At 64.6% G+C, this 23861-nt stretch overlaps 1 protein-coding gene across 4 annotated transcripts; it reads right to left on the bottom strand.

The window, feature by feature from the left end:
• Positions 1-4873: 4873 nt before the first annotated feature.
• MRPL23 (mitochondrial ribosomal protein L23) lies at positions 4874-11641 on the bottom strand. 4 transcript variants are annotated; one of them, XM_070427100.1, is made up of 5 exons: positions 11541-11641; positions 9554-9676; positions 8622-8704; positions 8025-8098; positions 4874-5091 (listed from the first exon to the last, which is right to left on the bottom strand). In XM_070427100.1, exons 1-5 carry the CDS (start codon positions 11555-11557, stop codon positions 4930-4932), a joined length of 459 nt encoding a protein of 152 aa, XP_070283201.1. In that variant the 5' UTR covers positions 11558-11641; the 3' UTR covers positions 4874-4929. The 4 variants fall into 4 exon arrangements, with proteins under 4 accessions (XP_070283201.1, XP_070283204.1, XP_070283203.1 ...); XM_070427103.1 differs by lacking the exon at positions 11541-11641 and adding an exon at positions 10456-10593; XM_070427102.1 differs by lacking the exon at positions 9554-9676 and having other exon boundaries at positions 11541-11568.
• Positions 11642-23861: the final 12220 nt, after the last annotated feature.

Here is a 23861-nt window from a genome sequence, read left to right as displayed (position 1 = left end):
GGTCGGGCCTGCAGGGCTGAAGGGACCGACGGCTGGCAAAGGGGGTCAGAGAAGAGGGCCTGTGCTCCACCCCCATGGCCGTCCACTGGGCCCCCCAAGCTAAGCAGAGCAGGGAGCTGCCTCAGGGACCCTCTCGGGGGCCCATGGAGTTGCACCAACGTGCATGAGCCCATGTGGGAAGGAAAGGAGGACGGGAGTTCCTGTTGGAACTGACAGACCAGCCGTCTCCAGCCTCCAGCCTCCCTGACCTCTGACCTCCAGGCCCTGCTCCCTGCAGGGGACACAGACTCCACACAGAAGGGTGGGGGGACTTAGGGAGTCCTCCTGTGTCCAGCTCTTGATGAGAGGGAATGGCCAAGCTCCCAGAGGGCGAGAGGGAGCTGCCCGCTCCGTCCCAGGGCGAGAGGTGCAGGAGCTGGGATGTTTACCACATGTCGGGGGCCTTGGGCTGACCCCCAGTTGCTGAGGGTGTGGGGCGCCTGTCCTATCTTTGCAACTGACCCTAAGTCCCTTCAGGGCCCAGAACCCACGTGCATTCCTGGGAGCTCTGTGGAAGGGGAGTCCCCAGCCCCCAACTCTGCAGAGGCAGAAGCAGGGCCCTGCAGAGCGGGGGGGCAGAGCGCAGCTGTGAGGGGAAAGCAGGACCGCCACCCCCACGCCGCCTGTGCGGGAAGGAAGGCAGGCGCCCCTCTCCCCTCATCATAACGTCAGGGCTGCAGCATCCACCCCAGGAGGCTGGGGCCAATCAAAGCCAGATGTGGGAGCAACACAAAAATGCTGATTATTTTGACTAGGAAAAGCCCTATTTACAAAGAAATAATGAAGTGATTTGGGGGGCTGGGGGCCTCGGGTGATCTCAGCTGGGAGGAGTGAACGCAGATGCTGAGCAGGTCACTGCTGGACCCGAGGGGAGGGTCCCGGGCCAGCCGCCTCCAAGGCCAGGGGCCCTCCCGTCCCCACAGGCATCCTGCTGAGCCCTGTGGGGTGCAGCGCCTCCGGCTGAGCTGGATGCAAATCTGAGAGGTTCCTGGGATGGAGACCAGGCTCTTGCCCCTTTTTCCCGGGAAGCAGAGGCGTCCCAGAGCCCGGGGGGAGCAGAGCGCTGAGCTGGCAGGAATGGAGGGGTGTCCCCGCAGTGGGTCACCCCCACACAGGGCAGAGGGGCAGAGCACACTGTTTGGCATGGAGGGGGTCCCAGCACGGCTCAGAGGGGGGGTTCTATGCTCCAAAGGGACTTCGAGTTGGTTGCAGGAGCCCGGCCACCCCACTCGGGCACTGGAGGGTTTCTGAGGGTGAGAGCTGAGTGTCCTCTGAGGGGAGCAGGACCTGGGGTGCAGGACTTCGAGGGGCACCGGGGAGTGGGGGGAAACGCAGGGCAGCCGCACAGGTGGAGGCCCCCCTCCAACTCCTGACCCAGGTGGGCGCTCAGGGACCCGCTGTGGATATGGGCCCTTCGGGACACCCTCGGGAGTGGGGACTGTCGAGAAGGCACCCCACCTCCCCGCAGCCTTCGGGGACTTGGGGGATTGGAAAGACCCTTCCACGGAGGGCAGGCAGCTCCAGCCCCGGTGGGACCTTTCGGGTGACGTGGCCTGTGGGGTGGAAGTGGTCCACGCCCATGCGGACACGGCCCTCGAACGTGTGCACACCCCACAGAAAATCAGTCAGCCTGAAGCGATGGGCCCGGAGGGCACCGCGCAGTGAGAGAAGCCCGTCACCCAAGGCCACACGTGTGATCCGTGTTCTTAGAACCTCCTGAATCCACGCGGTGGCAGCAGGTCGCGACGGGGCCGGGTGGGTTGGGCAGGGGGCAGGAGCAGGGTTGTTGCCGGGGCAGCGTGGGAATGTTCTGAAACGGATCAAGGGGACGGCCACCTGACTCAGGCATCGATCAATCGAAGGCGCGGGGACTGCAGGCTCTGGCGGCTATCTCAATAAAGCCGCTGAAAATAGACGCAAACAGCCCGGCCAGCGTGGCTCAGTGGTTGAGCATTGACCTGTGAACCCGGAGGTCAGTTTCGATTCCCGGTCAGGGCACGTGCCCGGGTTGTGGGCTCGATCCCCAGTGTGGAGTGTGCAGAGGCAGCCAATGGGTGCTTCTCTCTCTCTCCCTCTCCCTTCCTCTCTGAAGTTAATAAAAATATTTTAAAAAAAGATACACGAATGCCCACACCTGCCCTTCCTGCCTGTGACGGCTGCCACAGCCTTGCACCAGCCAGGCAGGAGCCCGGCCCCCAGCTCGAGAGGGTGATGACGGTGACGGTGGCAGAGGTGCCGGCACCACCCAGCACCTCGCTGCCTGCCTGTCCGGACCTCCCGCCCAGGCCAGACCCCACTCCCAACCCCACCTCTGCTGGGGGAGCTGCGCTGGTGACCATTCACCCTCCATTCACTCAGGACAATCGACAATCGCATTGGACGGTGGGAGGGGGAAGGGAGCCCAGACACGCTCACTCCCAAGGGGCCTGATTTCTCCAGCTTCTGCTGTTTTAGGACCTGCCGGGGGTGGGGGGGGTGAGGGGAGCTGACCGGGGTCCCTGCTTGAGGCTGGGCCTGAGGGAGGAGGGCAGTGGGGAGCAGAGGACAGTGGGAAGCGGAGGCCAGAAGACGGGTGGACACCCTCACAGGGGACTTGAGGCTCTTTCTCTGCAGAGGGGCTGGCTGGGCGGGTGGGGGCATCCCCTGCAGGGAGTCACTTAGGGACTCAGCTGAGCTGGGGTGACAACGTGAAGTGGCCCAGGGAGGACTCTGCTGGCCTTGAAAGGAGAACCAGAGGCTGAGGACACCTTGGCCAGTGGGTTCCTGCTCCGAGAGGCCTGGGCGGCTGAGACTGCCTGGGGCAGTGGGGGCCTGGATGCGTCTGCGGCCCTGGAGCCGGGCCTGCGGCAGCTCAGTCATCACAGACTGAGGAGTGAGGAGTGGGCCCATGGCACCCCAGGGCGGGAGGCGCTGGCCCCAGTCCCCACAGCCCCATCCCTGCAGCCTGGGTCTCCCTCCCTCCCACCACGTAAGCACCACCGAGATGCTGACAACAGACGTCACGGGGACTGGGCAGCGCTGCGGGCTGGGCTGCGGGCTCTGCTCTGCCTTGACATCACGGGGCCTGGGCTGCGGGCTCTGCTCTGTCTTGACATCACGGGGCCTGGGCAGCGCTGCGGGCTCTGCTCTGTCTTGACATCACGGGGCCTGGGCTGCGGGCTGGGCTGCGGGCTCTGCTCTGCCTTGACATCACGGGGCCTGGGCTGCGGGCTGGGCTGCGGGCTCTGCTCTGTCTTGACATCACGGGGCCTGGGCAGCGCTGCGGGCTGGGCTGCGGGCTCCGCTTTGCCTCAGCCGTTTCCTCTCCCCCAGGAGCTGCCCACCCAGCCCCCAGCCCCCAGCCCCCAGCCCCAGCTGGAGGCTTTCACGGGGAGGGGAGCCGGGCCCACTGGGTTGGGTGCCTGCGAGGACTTCCAGCAGGACTGGGCCCTCGGCGGAGCAGACAGGCCTGTGGGCCACATGGGGGTCTGGTGGGGAGGCCCTCCTCTGGTCCCCATGCAGGGGGCACAGGGGGGAGGCAGCTACGAAAGAAAAGGGAAGAATGAGTCACAGAGAAGCAGGGCCCACGGTCTCCAGGCAGAGGTGACCTCCCTCCCCAGCCTCCGCAGGGAGGGTCTGAGCGGGGAGGGGGCAGCGCCCAGCTCCCTGCCTGGGGTGCGGCCCAGCAGGCCCCCAGCTGAAGGCCCGTTTCCTGGATTCCCTGCCCCCCGCCCCCCCACCCCCCGCATTCCCACAGGGGCCCTGCTGGCCTGGGGCGCCAGAGGACCCTGAGGTTGGGGGGCCTCCTCCCTGGGCAGCAGGGAGGGCCTGGAGGAGCCTGTGGGGGCGGCTGGGCTGGAAGGCAGCGGTGAGGAATGAGATTCCCCTCCCAGCCTTGAGTTGGGGTCTTGGGGCCCCATGAGTTATTTCTCTAAGGAAAACACCGGTGCCTGGTCTCCGGTTCACTTCCGGACCCTCCCGTCACTTTAAATCAACACTGAAGGCAGAGCTTGCCCGGACCTTCACCCTGCAGGCTTGTAGTTGGGGGTGGGGGAGAGGAGGGGGCGTCCCCACTGGTGGAGGGGGGGTGGCCAAGCCAGCTCCCCACTTCTGTCTCCCCTGAAGCCCCCGCAGGGGAAGAGTGGGGCGCAGACCGCACGGGGCCGGACGGCATCGTAGCCCATTCTCTCACTGCCCAGCTCGCGGCCCGACCCCTCAGCACCAACCCTGCACGCAGACATGACCCCCCCCCCCCCCGCCCTCCGTCCTGGCTCCCAGGCGGCCAGTGCTGGGGGCAGCCAGCTGCCCGTGGGCTCCGGGCAGAGCTCAGGCTCACAGACCAGCAGCGAGGCAGCCGGGCAGGAGCCACTGGGGCCCAGGACACACATCCACGGGCTGCGGGGCTGCAGGGCTCTCCCCTCCCGAGTCGTCCCCCCAGGGACGGGCCACCCCTGACCATGCTCCCTTCCTCTCTGGGGCGCTGGGCCGAGCACCCTTCCCAGACCCGGAGCCGTGTCCGCCTCCTGCGCCAGCTCCATGGCCCGGCTCTGCGTGGCGTCTCCTACACACCCAGCCCCTTGCAGCCCCTGCCCCCTGGGACCCACCCACCCTGCGGAACTGGAGCCCCTGCCCCTGCCGCAGGAAACCCCCCCGCACACCCGCCAGAGGCCAGCTCCTCAGTGTGGACGCTGAGTTAGTTTCTGGGTGCTCTTCCCACACTGCACGGGGGTCCGGGCCTCGCCCCTGTGCCGTGGGGCCAACTAGCCGTGTGACTGGGCTGCTGTGCGCGAGGGCCGGGAGTGGGGTGCCCGGGACCAGCGGGAGGCCCTGTGGAACAGAGGGACCAGCCAGGGTGCTTGGTGCACAGGCGCTTTTATTTACTTAGGCGGCAGGCGCTGCGCCCTGCGGCCGTCACAGGCCGAACCACTGGGGGACGCCGCCCCGCCGGGGGTCCTGGCGCTGCCTCTGCCGCTGCTCCTCCATCACCGCCTGGAGGTCGTCCTCCGTGGAGCCGTCTTTGGGGCTCGGCTTCTCAGGGAAGAGATCTGGGAATGTGAAGGTCTGTCCGTGTGCCTACGGAGGGGGAAAGAGGCTGCAGCCGGCCGGCGCCTGTGCGGCGGGGGGCCCCCCCCCGGCTCCGTGGACAGGACCTTCCCACCTCCCCACCCCCCCACCCATCTGCCCACCCGGGTCGGCGGGGCTCCTGCTTCTGTCTGACCCACAGGGAGGCTCTGCGACTCTCCCCATTGCAGTCTCTTTAGGTGTCTGCGGGCCGCCTGGGGGTGCGGGGCTGGAGGGAGGCTCAGGCGAACACGGCTCCACCGTGTGCGGTGTTGCCTGAAACCTTTTCCATCCAAAATCCCTGACGGCCTTCACCCCACTGAGGACACCCCTCCCGGCAGGGCCCTGCGACCCAACGCAAGCCACACACGAAGGGAAGCACAGGGCAGCAGCCTGCATGGCCTCGGCCCAGCTCTCCCATCTCACGCACGGCCCCCAAGTCCACCCGGACCCCCAGGCCTAGTGCCAGTGAGCCGGCCCCCAAGTCCCTAGTCAAGGGCGGGAGAAGAGGGCACCCCAGACAGGTAGGGAGTGGGGGGCGGGGGGGGGGCACCGTATCTGGGAAATTCTAGTCGTGAAATCAGCAAAGTGTGCTTGGTTCTTGCAGACCCTTGTTTTGCAAAGAAATCTGGATTGTGGGCGGCGGCCAAGGACAGGCTGACCCGGCCCCTGTGCCCCCCGAGAACGTGAGGTTCATGCCTTCGGGTCACGTGGCGAGGGCGCGGTGGTAGCCAGCCCGCGGGAGGATTATCTTACACGTTTCAAAACCTTTTTTTCCCTTTTATAAAATACCAAAGGGCAATAGTTTACATGCAAGGCTGACGGCTCAGAGCGGGGAGGGGGGTATGTTTAATATATCGAGGTGATTCTGCTGGTTTTCTGAGGTGGGGAAACCCAAAATGACATTTTAAATATAAATACAAAGATGGCAGTTTGCAACAGCTTGGGAGAGAACAGGGGCTCGGTGAAAGGAATCCTGTTTCTCACCAGCGACGGCATGTGGGTGCCGACAGCGGCCCCCTTTCCAGAGAATTCCCTGGCCCTTTCACAAGCCCCCCAGCCCGCAGAGAGGAGAGGGCGGCCAGACTGCAGAAAGTACAGGAGAGCAGGGGGAGGCCATGGAGCGAGGGGACCAGCCCGGGCGGCACCGGAGCCCCGAGCCATTGTCTGCAAACCCGCGCCTGCAGGGCCCGCAGCACCCGCAGCACACGGCGGGCCACTCATTCCTGTGCGCTGCGTCAACAGCAGGCCCCGCGGCAGGTCAGCCGCCGAGGCCCTGGCTGGAGCTGGACTCAGAGATGTTTATCAGGTTGTCAGAGGAGGAAAACATGTGGGTTGCCCACCCGGTGGGACCGGCTTTTCCCAGCAGCCGACTCAAAATAAATCTGGTGACTTGATTTGTCTTCCTGATTGACCCTCTGTGTGCTTCATAACCGCTCTGTTTTTAGAAGCCCCGAGGGGGACCCGAAGGGACAGGCCGGTGAGGATGGGGGGCTGCGGCCGGGGCCCCATCCGGGCTCCCTACCCAGTCGGGGGACTGGACCGAGGAGGAACCCCTTTGGAGGGCACGGCCCCCCCTCGCGTGTTGCAGGCTGCGCCTAGCGCTGCAGGCCCTGGGGTGGGCTGGGGGCTGCACAAATGTAATTTGGAGCATCAGGGGCTGTGCCCGGCAGGGACCCTGGGATCCCAGTTGGGCGGCCTGTGCTGCTGCCTGGGGCTCACAAAGGCGTCGGAGCGGCAGCTGCAGACCCCAGATCTAAGTGCTCAGTTCAGTTTTCATGAGTGGGGGTGGGGTGGGGGCCCGGGCAAGAATGCGAGGCTCGGATGACTCAAAAGCCACTTGTAACCATAGCTCTCCTGTGAAGGGCCTCGTGGCGAATGTGGACATATGGGCCGTCCACCCGCCGCCGTGACAAAGACGGATGGCCGAGCCGACGCAGAGGACACAGGCGTCTTTATGAGCCCAGCGGCGCCCCCCCCACGCGGGCTGATTTTATGCACGGCAAATATTAGGCCAAATAATTACGGGGGCCCCGTTCAGGACAACAGCTGTGACTGTTTTTCAGAAAAGCTGCCACGCGGACGGGTCCCCTCACCGAGGGCCTCCCGGAGCAGCTAGGCCTGCGGCCGGCTTCACCACAACGCTACTGCCATCTAGCGGCCGGCGCCGCGGCTCCACGCGGAGCTCTGACACAGAAACAGCAAACTGGAGGCCCCCCACCCCCCAAACACAGGGGGCAGCTCCCGGACCCAGCGAGCAGGGCTGGCCCGGGACCTCGCAGCCTTGGGGTCGGGGAAAGCACCTCTGCACAGGCGGCCGGCCTGGGGCCGTCACGGGAGAGGGACGGGGAGTGAGTGTGTGACTGTCCACAGCCCTGGGCTCGGTCAGTAAGGCTCGAGTGGCCGGATCCCCCTGGCCAGGCAGGAGCCACTGGGGGAACCTGGGGGCTGTGCAGGTGCCCACAACCCGACGTGCCGGGGAGGGCTCTGGGCCGGGGGCCCCCCAGGGACGGGCACCCGTGGCAGGGCTCCCTTCCGCCCGGGAGCTGTCCCCGTGCAGGCCCCGGGGGCCGCGGCTCTGAGGCTCGGCGTGGTCTGGTTTCTGTCAGAGCCCAAATCCCCGGGCCTGGGTGGGCCTGCTCTGCCCGCAGAGTGTTCAAAGTTCAAAGGCTCCACAAGGGTGGCCCCCGAGAAGCTCCAAAGTGCCCCGCCCCGCCCCTCCCACCAGCTTAACTGTGCTTTGAACCCCAGCTCCTCACGGATCTTGTGGATTAGAGCGAAGGGCAGTGGACCTTGAGATCCTGCCCCTCAAGGCCTTCCTGGGCCCTGGGCAGTGGCTGCTGCACAAACACGGCCGCCCCCACCCCTGAGAGGTCACTGCCGGTCACGGCGCCCCCCCGCCCCCCGCCCCCCGGGCCCCCGGCCGCCGCCAGGCACGCACTCACCAGCTGCACATAGGCCACCTTGTGGTCCGGCTTCTTCACCCTGACGTTCCTGTGGTCCCTCTTCCTGTTGGAACCTGTCGGGGGGAGAAACCCTTGACTGCCAGCACGAAACTTTAAGTCCCACTAATCCAGGCGCCCACTTTCTAAAGAGACGGACCGGAGAGACTGGGTGCACGGGTGCCGGCAGGGCACACCCCGCAGGCGGCCGTGCAATCTGCGGGCCAGACCCCTCTCTGCTAAAACCCCGACGTGGCTAAAACCCCCAGCACAGGGCTTCTCGGTCAGCACAGTGGCTCCCGCCGGCTCCTCGCCTCGGACCGAAGGCCTTCAGGTCCCCGGGGAGGAAGGGGGCCAGGAAGGAACGGGGCAGGCGAAGGGGTGCAGCAGCGCTCGAGGGGCCTGTGGGGCCGGCCGCCAGCTCTGCTCAGGCCCAGACCCAGCTCTGCCCGTGAGAAGTGTGACCCTGGAGGTCAGCCCGGCGCCCTGTGCCGAGAACTAGACCCACGGAGTGGCCGCAAGGGCGAGGTGGTCAGTGGCACAGGGGGGCGGGGGGTGACCCCAGACGTGCACCAGGGAGCAGCCCCGCCAGGCACCCACCATGCTGCACCCTGGTCCGCACGGCGGCCACGGGCACGCTGTAAATACGCTCCAGGTAGTTCCTCAGGTCCACCCTGGTCATCCTGGGGAAGAAGGACAGGGACGTGTGAGCGGGGCAGGTGGACAGCAGCCGGCCTTTGGGTGAGAGTCGCCGGGTGGCGGGGAGGACGGGGGCACGGCCTCCTCGGCCTCCTCAGGGAGAAGCCACGCTGTGGCTAGGCTGGACCCCCCCAGGGCCAGCGGCGGGCCCCTCCCATCACTCCCACTGCCACGTCAGCATGGGGGTGACGGAGGGACCAGGCCCCGGGCCCCTGGCCAGTCCCACGCTCACGAGAGGCCCAGCGGCCTCGCTGAGGGGAAGGCTCCCGGGGGAAGTGGCGGTCTGTGGGTGCCCCCTGGCTGCCGGGAGCCCAGCAGGCCCAGCGTCCAGCCCTGGGGGGACCCCCTCCCCCAGTCTAGCTCCCACCCCACCTCGAGGTCCTGACCGGCCCTTGCAGAAAGTGACTGTCCTTGGTGGGTGAGGCCCGTTCCCTTTCGCCTTGAGCACATCTGAAACTCGGGCCCCAGCCTCTCCTGCCCCTGCCAGCTCCCACGGGAGCGCGAGCCAAGCCTGGGCCCACCCCTGGGGCAGGCACACCCTGCCGTTCCCAGCAGCACCCTGCAGCTGTGGTGACAGGAGGCCCGGAGGAGCCACCTGGAGGAGCCGCTCTGGGGACCAGGCCTAGCCTCTGGGGAAGAGCAGTGACTCCATTCGGCGGGAGGGGCAGGAGAGAAGCCCCCAGGGCTCGCCCCCAGCTCCCCCAGGTACAGGGGGCTGGCCAGGCTCGGCCTCGCACACGCAGGCCTCCGTCAACATTTGCAGAGCCTCGTGGGGCTGCTGCAGGGCTTTCCGCGTGGCAGGAAGCCTCGCCCGCCCGTTCCTGCGGACTCACTCCATGGGGATCCGGAACTGCACCGTGTCCTCGGGCTGGGCTGTGCCCGGCCGCACCAGCTGGATGAAGAAGTTGGTGCGGAAGACACGGAGCTGCGGGTTGCCCAGCTGGTACAGGGGGTACCTGTGAGGGGGAGATGCGTGTCCACCGCGGGCCCAGAACGCCCCGCAGGCCCCCATCTGCCCACCAGGCCAACGGGGGCGGGAAGCGAAGGGGGCAGCTCTCTGCAGGCCACTGCCCCACGGCCCCTTCACTCACGCACACGGGCCGCTGACCTCTGAGGCCAACCTTCGGAAAGAGCCACAGAGAACAGGCCCCAGCCCCCAAACAGGCAGGCGGCCCCAGCATGGCAGTCGCCATCCCAGGGGTGGGCCCCCGTGGCCGGCCAGTGTGCTGGGGTGAGGTGGGATGGAGTCAGCTCACGGGCACAGGCTCAGCCCCGCAGCGGGGACGGGTCCCTGGCACACCCCCTGGGGAGGAGGACGCCAGCTCCTCCGGGATGAGAGTGAAGACCCGGGGTTCGGGGTACACGGTGTGTTCAGTTCCCCGCCCTGCCTCCTCCACCCCGAAATCCCCCAGGGTGGGCAGAGACCCACTGCCATCACTAAATGGACCCGGGCTCCAGGCCACACGGGCGGGCTGGGAGCCCAGGGGCAGAGCGTGGTGGAAGGTGGGTGCTGGGGGTCTCCCGGAGGGTCCCACCCATGCCCTGGGACCATCTGCAGCACCCAGCACCGCAAGGGGCTCCGTGGGGCCGAATTCCACGCTGGCTCTTGCTTCCCAAGTCTGGGGGCGTGAGGAGGCCAGGGGGTCAGAGGGCCTGGTGGGGTGTCCTGAGGGGGGCCTGGCTGAGGCAGGAGCGGTGCGGGCGACTCCCCAGGGCAGGGCTCGGGCCAGGACACCTGAACTGAACGGCGGGGTGCCATCCGCCGGGTGAGTGTGCGGGTGACCGGGTCGGCCTTGGTGCAGGGCTGGGCACCGGCAGGGGCGGGAAGGGAGCAGGTCTGAGGGTGCGAGGCCTGCTTGTTGGACCCCGAACTCCTCACCGGAGCGCAGGCTGACAGCGGGCCCCTCGTGGTGACCAATGGCAGCACTGCAGGGGCCAGCGGCTGGCCCCCGGGTCACGTGGGAGTGCGGGGGGGCCCTGGCTCAGACCCCCACCCTCGCCTGGGGCCGGAGAGGCCCCCCAGGCTGAGCACCAGGCCCGACCAAGGCCCCTGCCCCCGGCTCAGAGCAACTCCTGCGCTGACCACCCTCCTGCAGGCCCCGCACCCGGGGGGCCCACCCCGCCCCCCTCCCCGTTTCGCAAGCACCTCGACCTCCCATCGCTCAGGCAGCGCCTGACTCTCCTCTGCTCCAAACAACGAGCTGGCTCCCCGCCAGCGGCCCTCCCGCCCGGGCCCGCGGCTGACTCATCCCCATCCCACCCTCTCCCTCTCCCTCGCCCCCGGCCCCCCGGCCCCCCCGGCCTCCCCTCCGGGGCCCCCGCCAGCCAGGCAGCACGTGCGCGCCAGCGGGGCCGCCCGGCCCCTTCCCTTCCCGCCTGCACGTCCCCGGCCTCCGGGCCTGGCTGGCAGCTCCCCTCCGCGGGCCCCGCGCCTCCAGGCGCCTCCGGAAAGCAGCCCCTCCCGGCCCCTCGCCGCCCGCACCCGCCCCCCGCCCCGCGGAGACTGCTGGCGCCTGGGCCCGGGGCGGGGGGCGGGGGTGGGGGCGCAGAGCGGGGCCGGGGCGCGGGACCGACCCGCACCCTCCTCCCGCGCGCGCTGCACTCGGTCGCGCCTCTGTCCGCGCGCGGGCGGGCGAGCGAGGCCCTCGTGGCGCGGGCCCGGGGCGCCCCGCGTGCACTTGGGGGGCGGGGGGCGGCCAGGGCGGGGGAGGGGCCGCACTCGGGGCCGCGATCGAGGGTGCGCGCTGCCGGCCCCCCCCCTCCGGCCTGGGCCCGCGTCCCCTTGACCGTGACCCCCTCCCCGTGGGCCGCCCCACTCACAGCACGTTCCGCGCCATCGCCGGCTTCCGGTCCGCGGGCAGAGAGGCCGCGCGCGTGGCCCCGTGGCCTCCGCACAGCGCCCCCTGGTGTCCGGAGGGCGCGCCCCGCCCCGCACGGCTGCTCTGAGCCTGGAGCTCCACACCTGAGCCCCCCCAGCCGGCCAGGGGTCCCCGCCGCCCCCTCGCCTGTCCCCAGGCGGGCCTGGCCCCCTCTGCACCCTGCAGCCTGACACGCTCTGCAGGGCAGGGAGGGCAGGGCAGGGGGTGCCCAGCAAGCACCGGGTGGGTGGGCATGCGGCCGGAGAGGGGCAGGCGCTGGGCCTGGTGGCTGCTTCTGGGGGGGCAGGGGAGCCCCAGGGAGGCCCCTGGGTGCATGCTGATGGGAATGGCCCGAGTGGGTCGCCCAGGATGAAGGCGCAGTGAGGACGGGCCCAGGGGCAGGGTCCGGGGACTGGGCCCCAGCCTGCTGCCTGCGGGGACAGCAGGGCTCCCGGAGGGACCGAGTCAGAAAAGCCACCGTGGCCCTCGCCGGCTCGGCTCAGTGGGTAGCACCTCGGCCTGCTGACCGACGGGTCCCAGGTTCATTTCCGGGTCAAGGGCACAGGCCTGGGTGGCAGGTTTGCTTCCCCCTCCCCCTCCCTCCCTCCCTCTCCCTACAAATCAATGGGAAAATGTCCTCGGCTGAGGATTAACAAAGGAAACCCACTCTGGGGGCCAGGGGGAGGGGAGGCCCGGAGGCCCGGCTCCGTTTACGAAGTGTGGCTGAGCCCTGCTCCAGCTGGAAGGTGAGATGTTACTTGCGGAGATGTGGCCGGAAATTGGGTTCGGCGTCGTGGGTGGCTGGCGGGGCTGGTGGGGGACGCGGTGCTGGGTTTGGGGGCTCTGCTACGGTGTGGACCCCTCAACACTCAGCCCTTGCCTCTCTGATGATCTGTCAGCCGAGCCTCCCCCCGAGGCCTGGCGTTTCTGAGCACAGAGTTGGGTCCCAGCAGAGGCAGCGACGCCCCGGGAAGCTGCCCTCACTTCCTCCTGCCCCGCGGCCCGGGGCTGCCCCCTCCGTGCCGGCTCCCCCAGGAGAGAGGTGCCCGCGAAGCCTGACAAACACCGGTGGTGCTCATGGCCGCCAGACCTGCCCCCGGAGGGGGGGCTCCCTGGGTTTCTGGCCCCGGGGGGCTCCGGCAGGAAGCCAGCCAGCAGGGCCCGGTCCTGCGACCCCGTGCCGTGGGTGGCAGTCCTGTCTCCGCGCCTCCCTCGGGGGCGAGGTGGTCCCCTTCTGGTCTGAAGGTGCCGTGGACGTCAGGCGACCCTGTGTGTGGCTGGCAAAGGCCGGGCAGCCCAGGCCAGGGTGGCAGGGCGGCCCCTCCCCAGCACCACCCCAGAGTGGCTTTGGCATTCCAAGCAGGCCACGCCCCCAGAGCCGGGTCACCTGCAAGTACCATGGGTCCGAGTCGCGGCCATGCTGACTGAAGGAGTGTGTGCCATCCCTGTCCGGATCCAGGCCCCGGCCGAAGACACCTGCCTGGCTTCCCGAGGCACGGTGGCCCCCGGAGGGCCTGGCGCACCAGGGCCGATGGTCCTCCCCGGTGAGCAGCCTGTGGAGACCCGGAGGTGAGCCCGGCACCTCCTTCACGGCGACACGTATGTGCTCACAAGTGTTGGCCCTTTTTTGTTTTTCTGAACCTGTGACTCGTCTATTCATGTGTTTTGCTCGTGTTTTCCCTCTAATGAGGAGATGCCATGAGCTGAATGGTGTCCTCCAAGCTCATTGCTGAAGTCCTAACCCCGGGACCTCAGAAGGGGGCTGTAGTGGAGTTGGGATCTTTAAAGCCGAAATGGGGTCACGGTGGGTCCTGGTCTTACAGGTCTGGGGTCCTTCTGCGAAGAGGAGACGCAGACACACACGGGGACCACCCTGTGGGGACACAGGATGGAGACGCAGCCACAGGCCCAGGAGAGGCCTCGGGAGCCAGCCCTGCGACACCCGGGTCTCCCACCCCGGCCGCCAGGACCCGACGGTGAGTGTCTCTGGCTTAAGACGCCGTCCTGGCACTTGGTGGTGGCCGCCCTGGCAAACCTCTCCTGGTGTTCGCGTTCCCTGTGGGCTCCCAAGCGCATTCACTGTGTTCACGGCGTGACCCTCTGGTCATATTTGCTCAGCACATTTGCTCAGTTGGTCCTTTGCCTTTTAATTGTTCAAACCAGCTCTAGTGTTGTCCCCTGGACGTACAGCCCCAGCGCGCACACCTCTCCCCCACAGCGTGAGGGTGAGCACGGCCCTCCCCCCTGAAGGGCCCCGGGGCCTCTGCCATCCCTTCTCCCTTCCCTCCCCTCCCTTCCTCCCCCCCGTTCCCCAGCGCCCGTGACCTGGTCAGCCTGCACGCTATAGAGTTTTCCATAAATGGAAGTACAGTATATACGCTCTCTTGTTTGGCTTCTTTCCCCGGCATAACTATTGTGGGACTCATTTGTGCCTCGCGTGCGCCGGCCGCATTCCTCTGGCTGCCATGGCACGGACACACCACAGCCTGTTTATCCATTCCCTGTTGATGGACATCTGGGCTGTTTCCAGTTTTCGACGATGAAAAACAAAGCGGTATTTACATTCATGTGAAAGTCTTTACAAGGACAAACATTTCCTTTTCTCATGGGTAAATGCTTAGAAGGAGAATGACTTAGATCACATGGGAGGTTTATGTTTAACTGTTTTAAGAAAAAGAGACATTGCCAACTGATTCGTTTCACATTTCTGCTGGCGAGGTGCGGCCCCCACCCCCCGCGGACCCTGGTGTGCTGGGCTTGCAAGCGCCAGGGTCCTGAGAGCCGGGCATCCTGTGATCTTAGTTCCTGCTTCCCCTGTGACCGGTGACCCGGGGCCCCCCACCCTGCAGTTCTCACATGGCCACTTGCCGTCTTTTATCTTGTTAATGAGGTATCACTTCTACTCTTTGGCCCATTTTTTGAAAAAAACCCGGTTGTTTGTTTTCTCATTATTAAGTGTCTGCGCTTTTTGGTACAGTTCTTGTTCGTTTCCCCCCTTTTATGAGAGGACTTTATATCTTCTGGGTCAGAGGCCTTGGTGAACCGTTTGCTTGGCAAAGATTTCCTTCCACCCAGTGCCTTAGATTTCCATTCTCGTGATGAAATTCTCTTAGATTTCCATTCTCTTAGATTTTCATTGAAAGAGCAAGCGATACACATGTTTGAGGCCTCGTAACGCACCAGCTTGCTTTCCCGGGGGGCTGTGCTTTCGGCCTGGCGTCTGGGCGATCTTGGCCCGGCACGTGCTCCGAGGCGGTCTCCCGCATGTCCGGTCCTCGTCTCGTATGTGGGCCTGTGATCCATTTTGAGTTCATCTTTGGCTACAGGGTGGGTCTGATTCCAGATCGTTGCTATCTCTAGTGTTGCCCGTGGATGGTCCACGTCCCCCATGATGCCCCGGACAAGGGGTCATCCCTGCGGATGTGGGAGCGTATCTCCGGGCCTTTATTTTATCCTCCGGCTCTCCTGGAATCGCTTGACACCGAGACCAGTCTCTTTTTGGTTACCCTCATCCTGGGCTGATTCTTAGGACGCTAGCTCAACTTCGTTCTTCTCTCTCGGGGTTGTTTGGACGGCGCTGGGTCCCCCGCACGTTCACGGGAGTGGTGGCCTCGGTCGTGGAGAGCTGCTGGGACTCTGACTGGGGTGGGGTTGCACTGAACCTGGAGACTAAATGGAGGGATGGCCGACGTCCTCACAGTCTGGACTGACCCTCCCAACCCACGGGTCTGTCGCTCCCCCTCTCTCTGTCACCAATGTTTTATTCGAATCCAAGCGCAGCTCCTTACACCCTTTAGCCAGGTATCCCTCTTGGGGGGACACTGTTGGGAAGTGGTTTTGTTTTTAAAGGTCACCGTCCCGTGGCTCACGCCTGTCTTGTAGAAACACTCGGAGACCAGCGTGTGTGCAGAAACCTTGCTGAGCTCACTCTGGTCCTCGTCGCTCCGCCCGGAGGCCCCATGAGGTTGGCTGTGCGGGTTGTCAGTCACTCCCACCCGCACCATCTTTTTCTTGTCTCATTGCGGTAGCGGGCACCTCCAGTGGGTAGTAGCGGGCACCTCCAGTGGGTGGTAGCGGGCACCTCCAGTGGGTGGTAGCGGGCACCTCCAGTGGGTGGTAGCGGGCACCTCCAGTGGGTGCCCGGTGGACTCCCTCGCCCTGGCCCTGTTCGCAGCGAGAGCACTTCCACGCGTGTTAGAGTGAGGGAGCTCCTCATTCGCCGAGAGCCTTTGTGTGTGTGTGTGTGTGTGTGTGTGTGTGACTTAGGAACGCGTGTTGAATTTTGTCAAAGGCTCTTTCTGCGCCTCTCGAGCTGATCATACGGGATTTTCCCTTTTTCGGTTTGTGAACGTGGTGAGGTGCTCGGATGGTTTGAGCGTTATACCTGCCCTGCGTCCCTGGGAGAAGCCACGCTAGGTCCGGACGGGTCACCCGCTCACCCGCTGCTGGGCGCCCTTGCCTAGCGTTGTGTTTGGAATGTGTGCGCCCAGGCGTCTGAGGGCGGCCGGTCTGCAGCTTCCTTCTCTCGTCCTGCCTTTGGTGCTGGAGTCCGGGTGATGCCGGCCCCACAGAATGAGCCGTAAGGGGGTCCCTCGCTCCCTCGCTGGGAAGAGTCTGCCTGTAATTGCTGCCATTGCTCCTCCTCCTCTACGTGGTGGGTAGGATCCACCCGTGAAGCCGGTGAGGCCTGGAGTTTTCTTTGTGGGGAAGTTCCTTTTGTTGTTGTTTTATGTTTTCTAATCCTTACCTGAGGACATTTTTTCCATTGGAAGGGAGGGGGAGAGAGAGAGAGAGAGAGAGAGAGAGAGAGACACCCCCGTGAAGAGAGGCACATGGACTGGTTGCCTCCTGCACATGCCCCAGCTGGGGATCGAACCTGCAACCCAGGTCTGTGCCCTTGACCGGGAATCGAACCCAAGAGCCTTCGGTGCTCGGGCAGGCGCGCTAACCACGGAGCAAACGGCCAGGGCTGCTGCTTTTTCCGTGGGAAGTTTTTCCCTGCACGAGCTACGGGTGTGCTCGGGTTCTCCCTTGCTTTCTGAGTGAGCTTTCTTAGGTGGTGTTTTATACGAAATGTGGCTGTTCCTTCGCACCCATCCAACCGACTGGCATGAGGTTGCTCACACTCTGCCCTCCTGGCTCCTGAATGCCTGCCCCACCGGGTCGATGGCCCCCTCGCTCCTGAGGCCGGCACCGTCTGCTCTCTCTCTCTGTCCCTCTTCTGATCAGATGGATTCGAGGGTTGTCAGTGTGTGTTTGTCAGTGTGTGAAGTTTGGGTTTTATTTTTATGTATTTATTTTTAAAATATGTTGTTTTTTTCTTTAATTTCAGAGAGGAAGGGAGAGGGAGAGAAAGATAGAAACATCATTGATGAGAGAGAATCATGGATCGGCTGCCTCCTGCACGCCCCACGCTGGGGATGGGGCCCGCAACCCGTGCCTGTGCCCCGACCGGGAATCGAACCCTGACCTCCTGGTTCATAGGTCGACACTCAACCCCTGAGCTATGCTGGCCGGGCTTGGCTTTATTTTCTTTAAGTTTTTCTATTGTTTTTGTGTTTCCCACTTCATCTGTCTCATAGCCTTTCTGGTGCTTTCTTAGGCTTTCACTTGCATTTCCCCGCTCTGTTCCTTCAGGAGGGAGCTGGGATCGGGGACCGAGGCCCCTCGCTCCCCCTCGCTCCCCCCTCTGCCGGCGCTGGCGGGTGGACTTGGCCCCAGCACTGCCTCCGTGGCACTCCCCCGCCCGCACTCGTTCTGGCGAGAGTCCTTCCTGAGGCCCCTCTCTGCTTTCCTTCCCCTCATGGATCATTTAGAAGTGTGTTATTTCGATTCCAAATACTTGAGCGTTTTCCAAGGATCTTTCTGTTATTGATTTATAATTTAATTCCTTATGGTCCAAGAACATAATCCGTGGGACTTGAACCCTCCTCAACTTATTAAGTCTTGTTTTATGGCCCAGAACGCGGTCTGTATCCGTGAGCGTCCCGTGTGCACGGGAAGGAATGTGCTTGGTGGAGTGTTCCATGAGCTCGCGGGCGGGCGGTGGGCGGGCGGGCTGGCAGCCGAGAGGCCCCCTCTGTCCTCGCTCGGTTTCTGCCTGCACGTCCCGTTAACCATTGCGGGGGGCTCTGCCCCACTGGAGCTGCGCCCCGTTTCTCTCTCCTCTCAGAGCACCGTTGTCGGCTTCATGTATATTTTGAAGGGGCCGTGTGTCTTCGTATTTATTTTTAATCTTTAAATATATGTATTTGTATTGATTTCAGAGAGGAAAGGAGAGGGAGAGAGAGAAGGAACCCTCCATGAGGAGAGAGAATCATGGATCGGCTGCCTCCTGCGCGCCCCACACTGGGGATGGAGCCCGCAACCCGGGCCTGTGCCCTGACCGGGAATCGAACCCTGACCTCCTGGTTCATAGGTCGACGCTCCCCCAGTGAGCCCCGCCGGCCGGGCAGGCTGTGTCTTCACATTTAAAGTGTGTCCCTAGGCGCCAGCTAGACCCTTCCCAGCCATGGCCAGTTTCCTCTGAGCACAGGCCGGTCAGTCGGCCCTCTCCTCGCGGATCCTCCGTCCGAGGAGCTTTCCTGTCTGGTCTCCCTACACCTCCGTGCTCTCTCATCAGCTCAGGGGTGCAGTGGGGCTCCCCCTCCGTGCCCCCTTCCTGCACCCAGGCCCGAACACTCCCCAGGAAGCGAGCCGGGCAGCTGTGGGACGCGCCCCGACCCTTCTCCGCCTCCCGGCGACCTCGCTGCTCACTGCCTAATGGCCTGTGTGGTTTTCACCGGTTTGTCTTGCTCGCTGCTCGGTGGGGTGTTGCGGCCGGAGGATGAATGTGCCCCCGTGACCCCACCTCGTCTAGCAGCGATGAACACTGTTTGATGTACGGCAACTGGACCGTTTTAAGCAGAGAAATTTACGGAGCTCGCCGTGGCCTTCCACGGCCGGTGAGCTCGGAAAGCCGATCTGCCGCCTCCTCTTTCCTCTGGTTTCATTTCTGACAGCTTTCTCCCACGGCGAACTCTCTCACCCTCCCGGCACGTGCTGGTATGTGCTGCGGAGGGAGGGACACGCTCCTGGCCTTTGTCCCCCACACACATGTGATGCCCTCAGCCGCCTTTGGTAACCAGCCCGCCACCACCCCGTCCTTGGTGGAGACACCCCAGATTCTTGTGTACCCGGGGATCACGCCGGTGGACACTGTGGCGCAGGGAGAAGCTGTGCAGCCTCCAAAGCAGAGGTGTTGGGGTTGTGAGTCCCGGCTGGTAGCAGCGTCCACGGGGCAGTGGCTGTGTGGCCCCGTGGCCCTGTGGCACACACTTGCGCCCCCGTTGGCCCCCCTGGAAAATGCAGATGTGAGGGCATCACCACCTCGGGCAAAGGCACAGAAGCTCGGCCTGACCCTGGTGCCGGGCCCCCAGCACCCGCCTTCGAATCCACTCTCCATTCCCTTCACATTGAATGGGCTCTTGGTTTTCCCCTCGGTCTTCGCGCTTCCTGCCTGTTCTCCCTTCCCAGGCGGCTGACATCCATCCGTCCGCTCCCGCCCCCCCAGCCTGGCCCCAGATAGATCTCATCAGAATCTGCCGGGGAAGCTGGCAGCTCTATACATTGATCGGGAAGAGCCGATTCTCTAAACTTCCTGCCAGAGCAGGATGTGTGCGTTCCCTCCTCTCCCGTTTGTTTATACGTTTCTCATTAGCGGGTGTCCTGTCCCTCCTGCTGGCCCGGTCCCCGGAGGGGGAGGGCCGTGCCGTGTCTCCCTGCGCCTGGCCCCGCTGGCTTTTGTTTGGGAGTGAAGTGTGTGTTACCCACTTTATCTCTGCGCGGGCCCTGCTGGGAGGCAGGCCGCGATATGGACGTGAAATATGTGTGCTGCGTCTGGCGGCTTTCCTGCGGCCTCTCATCATTCTGAAAGCTCTTCCGCTGGCGCTCGGGCGGGAAGGGCTGCGGCCCCCTCCTCCCAGGCCTATTGGTCTGATTTCCGTTTCACGTCGCCCGCATTGTCTCTGGTTTCCAGCCCCGGCCTGAGCCCTAATGGTAAAAGCAGGCGTCCTTGCTGGGTTCCTGTCTCGGCCTGGAATGCGCCGGCCGGTCGGGCCGCACAGGCAGATAGCGGAAGCGCCTGGCCGCCGCCTTCCCTCGTTTCTGCAGGTTTTGTGCTCAGAAGCGAGGGCTGACCCTCAGCAAAGGCCCTTTCCCGGTGGCTCACTGCGAGCTGCTCCGGGAGGGAGGGTGAGAATAGGAAGGGACTGCTGCACCCCAGCCCCCAGCCCCGGGCCCCCAGCGCCGGGCCTACGAACATGACGTGACGAGCCCTGTCCCGCGCCCGCTCGGGCGAACCCCACCCGCCCGCCCGAGGGGCCCATCCATCTGAGCCGTGTGCTCCTCACATCCCAGGCGCCCATAACTCACTGTCAGGCTGAGAAATGGTGTGTCAGGGAGAGCACGCTCCCCTGTCCTAGCAGCTCGCTCACCACCCGGGGCCCTGCTTTCAAGATTTTGGCAGAGGCTGGGGGAGCTGCGGGTCCTTGTTTTAACCCTGCAGGCCCCGGGAGGAGCACGGCACGCAGGAGGTGGCGGCTGCTCGGACCGTGTGAGGGGCAGCAGCCACGTGGGCCCGGCTGGGAGCCCACAGCCCCCTGACCCCGGCGCCGTGTGCCGGCTCCCGCCACCACGGTTTTCTTGCGCGTGTGGCTCTTCCCGGCCACGGGCACTGTCGAGGCCCAGCCCAGGCCCCTTGTCGTGGCGAGGGGCCCGTGGTCAGGCGTTTCGGGCGGCGTCTTCACGGGTTTGGGGCCGGAATATCGCTCGGTGGCCTTTTTCCTAACGGGCCCCTGACCTTCCCCCTGCAGGCACGGAGGCCGACCCTCCGGGGGGGCCGTGCGGATGCCCCCACCACGTGGCTGCGAGGTCTTCTGACCCAGAGAAGCTCTCGGTCCGTAACCGTGTTCTCCTGGCGTCGGTTCTTCTCGGTTCTGTGGGCTGGGGCTCTGTGTCTGGTCCAGGGAGGGTCCCTGTGAGCAGGGCCTCTCTTTCCCGAAGGCCCGATGCTCTCCTTACGGATGTCGGTCTTCAAACGGCCAGGGGTCGATGGGGCGGGGGCGTGGACGAGGGCAGCGCTTTCACTTTCCCATCCTCGACCCCACGGCCGATCCAGCACCATCTCTGTTGCAGGCGCCCGGCCCCTCACCCGCATCTGTGGGGTGTTCCCATGTCCCTGGGGACCCCACCTTAGAGGCCCAGAGAAGAGTGTGTTTTTCTTGCCTACGAGTGGTTTTGTTTTAAGTTTTTTTCTTGTTCCACAGCTCCGGCTGGGACACCCGGGTGCAGGCGGGCAGAGCTGGCCACTCAGAAATGTGCCTCTTCGGGGGAAGTGACTGTTTGAAGTGGATAGATCTGAAGAACAGCAGTTCTGCGAGAATCTCGCCCAGCCGGCGTGGCTCAGGGGTTGAGCATCGACCTAGGAACCAGGAGGTCACGGTTCGATTCCCAGTCAGGGCACATGCCCAGGGTTGCGGGCTGGATCCCCGGGAGTGGGGGGCGTGCAGGAGGCAGCCGATCCGTGACTCTCATCATGGATATTCCTATCTCTCCCTTCCTCTCTGAAATCAATAAAACTGTATTAAAAAAAAACATATTAACAAAAAAAGACTCTGAGCCCCGAGTGAGGTTGGCCTTGGTGAGCGGTCATTGACGTCTGGGAGGGAAACCTCCCCTGGGAGGGTCCCCCTCGGGGGCCAGGGCGGGCCGATGCCCAAATGCACAGCCGCTGAGCTCAGGAGAGGGCTGGACACACACCTGGGGACCTCGTGTCCTGCCCCAGAACTGCCCCCCCCCGTATCCTCGCGTCTTCAGGGGCACATGGGGGTCACGGGGCAGCCTCCGCCATCACGGCGCGTTGCTCAGAGGTGCCTGCCCGTCCGGGCCCAGCAGGCACTGTGTGAATGCACACGGACTCGTGCTTCTCCCACCGCCTGGCCAGTCGTGTCCACGCGATGGTGAGAGCGTCCCGAGAACCTGGGCGGGTAAAGTTCCTCCCCAACAGTGACCGTGAGGTGGGAACTGGGAAGCGGACAGTCCTGCCTCACTCCTGATTTCAACGGGAATCTGCTAACATTTCCCCCCTGAGAGGTTTTCCGTAGGTTTTGGGAGCTGCCTTCCTGAGGCCGAGGAGCTTGGCTGGGAATTTTCTTTGCTGTGTTCTGCTTTATCCCATCACCCGGCCCCCGTCCTTTCTACGGTGTCTTACATGGATGGCCACAGGGTCCGTTTGCTGATACAAAGCCATCTCGGCGTCCGAGAGGCACCCCGCGGTCAGGACGTGATTTTAAAAAAGTCCTCAGTGCTTTGTGGTGGGGAGATATTTAACTGCTGGTTCAGCGTCTTTAAATTGAAATCAGTCTGTTCCGGCTTCTCTCCGCCTTCACTTTGAGTCGGACCGTAGTCACGTTTCCCGGGGAAGCTGGCCATTTTATCTAGTTTTGCCAGAGATTGTCCTGGAGCCGCGTGTGGCGCCCTGCGACGCCTTCCTTCGCCCCTGCAGTGTCTCGGGGTGCCCCCTCTTCACGCTAACGCTCGCGCCTTCCCTTTCTGGCTAGTTACCGCGGTGTGAGCTGGTTTGCAGAACCCATTTTAACGTTGTTGGTCTTGTCCGTGAGTTTTGTGCGTTTTTTTGTTTTGTTTTGTCCCCTTTTCCTTGTCATTGGCCTGCTGTTGTGTTTTTTTTAAACCTGGGGTGTTGGGTTCATTGTCTGGTGTTTTGCAGTCGATGATGAACTTGTTAAAACCGGGGGCCCTTCCCCCCTTTCCTGCCATGAGCCCCGGGCCCCGGTGTTTCCCGCCCGCCCAGCCGTGCGGCCCCAGCGTGTCTGATCCTTGGGGTCGAAAGTGCTTCCTACTTTGCGTTCGAGTCTGTCCTTGACCCTGGAACCACCCGGCCGTGGTTTTGCGTCTCTGAGCATCTGCCCCCCATGAGCGTCCTCCGGTTCCCCCGGGGCTGCGGAGCGGGGACCGTGGCTGGGGCCCGCCTGTTAGAGACCCAGCTTCCTCTGCATCCTCGTCTCCACGGCACACGCTCCCAGGCACGGCCCTCGGTCAGCGTCTGCGGTCAGACCGCCGTGGCCCGGGGCCTCCCGACTCGCAGGGACTCCCAGGTGGCTTTGCAGCCCCCCTCTGCTCCCAGCTGTCGCTCCCCCAGGGCTCTGCCCTTCACCACGAAGCTCACATCACCCTGAGCCTGCGGAGCCCCGGCCAGCCGCCTCCGCTCCTGGGTGCCGCGGTGCCCCCGGGGCAGCGTCTGCCTGCTGTCAGCACTGTGCTGCTCAATTGCCTTGTCACACAAGCCGGGGCGCACGGCCTGGTGGTGGCACAGGCCGGGGGCCTGTCACGTATCACAGCGCCGTGTGTCTACCTCGCTGCGCCCCGCGCGTGCTGGTCACGTAGTGCCTCTGCACCGCGGCACGTAGCCCAGTGTGTGGGGAGGGGGCCCGGGCGGGGGACGGGGTCTGAGTGTGCCTGCGGGTATGCGTTATGTGGGGGGTGTCCACACACAGGAGGCAGTGTGGGGAGGGGGCCTGTGTTGGGGTGCTCTCTGGGGTTCGCCTTGGTGGTGGGGTCCTGGCCCCCCCCCCCCCCCCCCCCCCCCCGCAGGGCCTTCCTGGAGGCCGTTCCGTGAATGCCTGGCTGTGCAAGGCTGTGCGTCTTGATCCAATTTCTCTGATTTATATTTTCCATAATTCCGTTGGGTCAGGATTTTCAAATTTATTACACAGTACGCACTGTGTTCTCTTATAACATAGAAAGAGCCGTCTGTCTGCCGGCCGCTCTCCCCGAAACGTGCCTTTCCGCTGCTTTCCTCCGGCTGCGCCCCCCACCCGGCCCCAGCTCCCTCAGCCCCCGCATTTCTGTAAAGTCTCCCACTGTGTCCGGGCCCCTCCTCCCAGAGCCCCTCCAACGGCCAACACAGCCGCCCCAAACCGGTATAGAGCTGCCCCAAACCGGCCTCAGAGCCCCCCAAACCGGCCTCAGAGCCCCCCAAACCACCTCAGAGCCCCCCAAACCAGCCTCAGAGCCCCCCAAACCGGCCTCAGAGCCCCCCAAACCACCTCAGAGCCCCCCAAACCAGCCTCAGAGCCCCTCAAACTGCCTTAGAGCCCCCAAACTGCCTCAGAGCCCCCCAAACCACCTCAGAGCCCCACAAACAAGCCTCAGAGCTTCCCCAAACCACCTCAGAGCCCCCCAAACTGCCTCAGAGCCCCCCAAACCACCTCAGAGCCCCCCAAAC

This window comes from Myotis yumanensis, unplaced genomic scaffold (assembly GCF_028538775.1).
Source record: "Myotis yumanensis isolate MYYU_CA2020_CCGP unplaced genomic scaffold, mMyoYum1.0.hap1 SCAF_10, whole genome shotgun sequence".
NCBI classification, from domain to species: Eukaryota; Metazoa; Chordata; class Mammalia; order Chiroptera; family Vespertilionidae; genus Myotis; species Myotis yumanensis.
The sequence above is the reverse complement of the archived record's forward strand: the minus strand, read 5'-3'. Positions and strand labels throughout refer to the sequence as shown.

What these genes read in the sequence shown, in the direction of transcription:
- MRPL23 (XM_070427100.1), bottom strand. An exon ending in CAGTTCCGGATCCCCATGGA is followed by an intron (nt 8,705 to 9,553) that starts GTGAGTCCGCAG and finishes CTTCTTCCCCAG; the next exon opens with GATGACCAGGGTGGACCTGA. An exon ending in GCGGACCAGGGTGCAGCATG is followed by an intron (nt 8,099 to 8,621) that starts GTGGGTGCCTGG and finishes TCCCCCCGACAG; the next exon opens with GTTCCAACAGGAAGAGGGAC.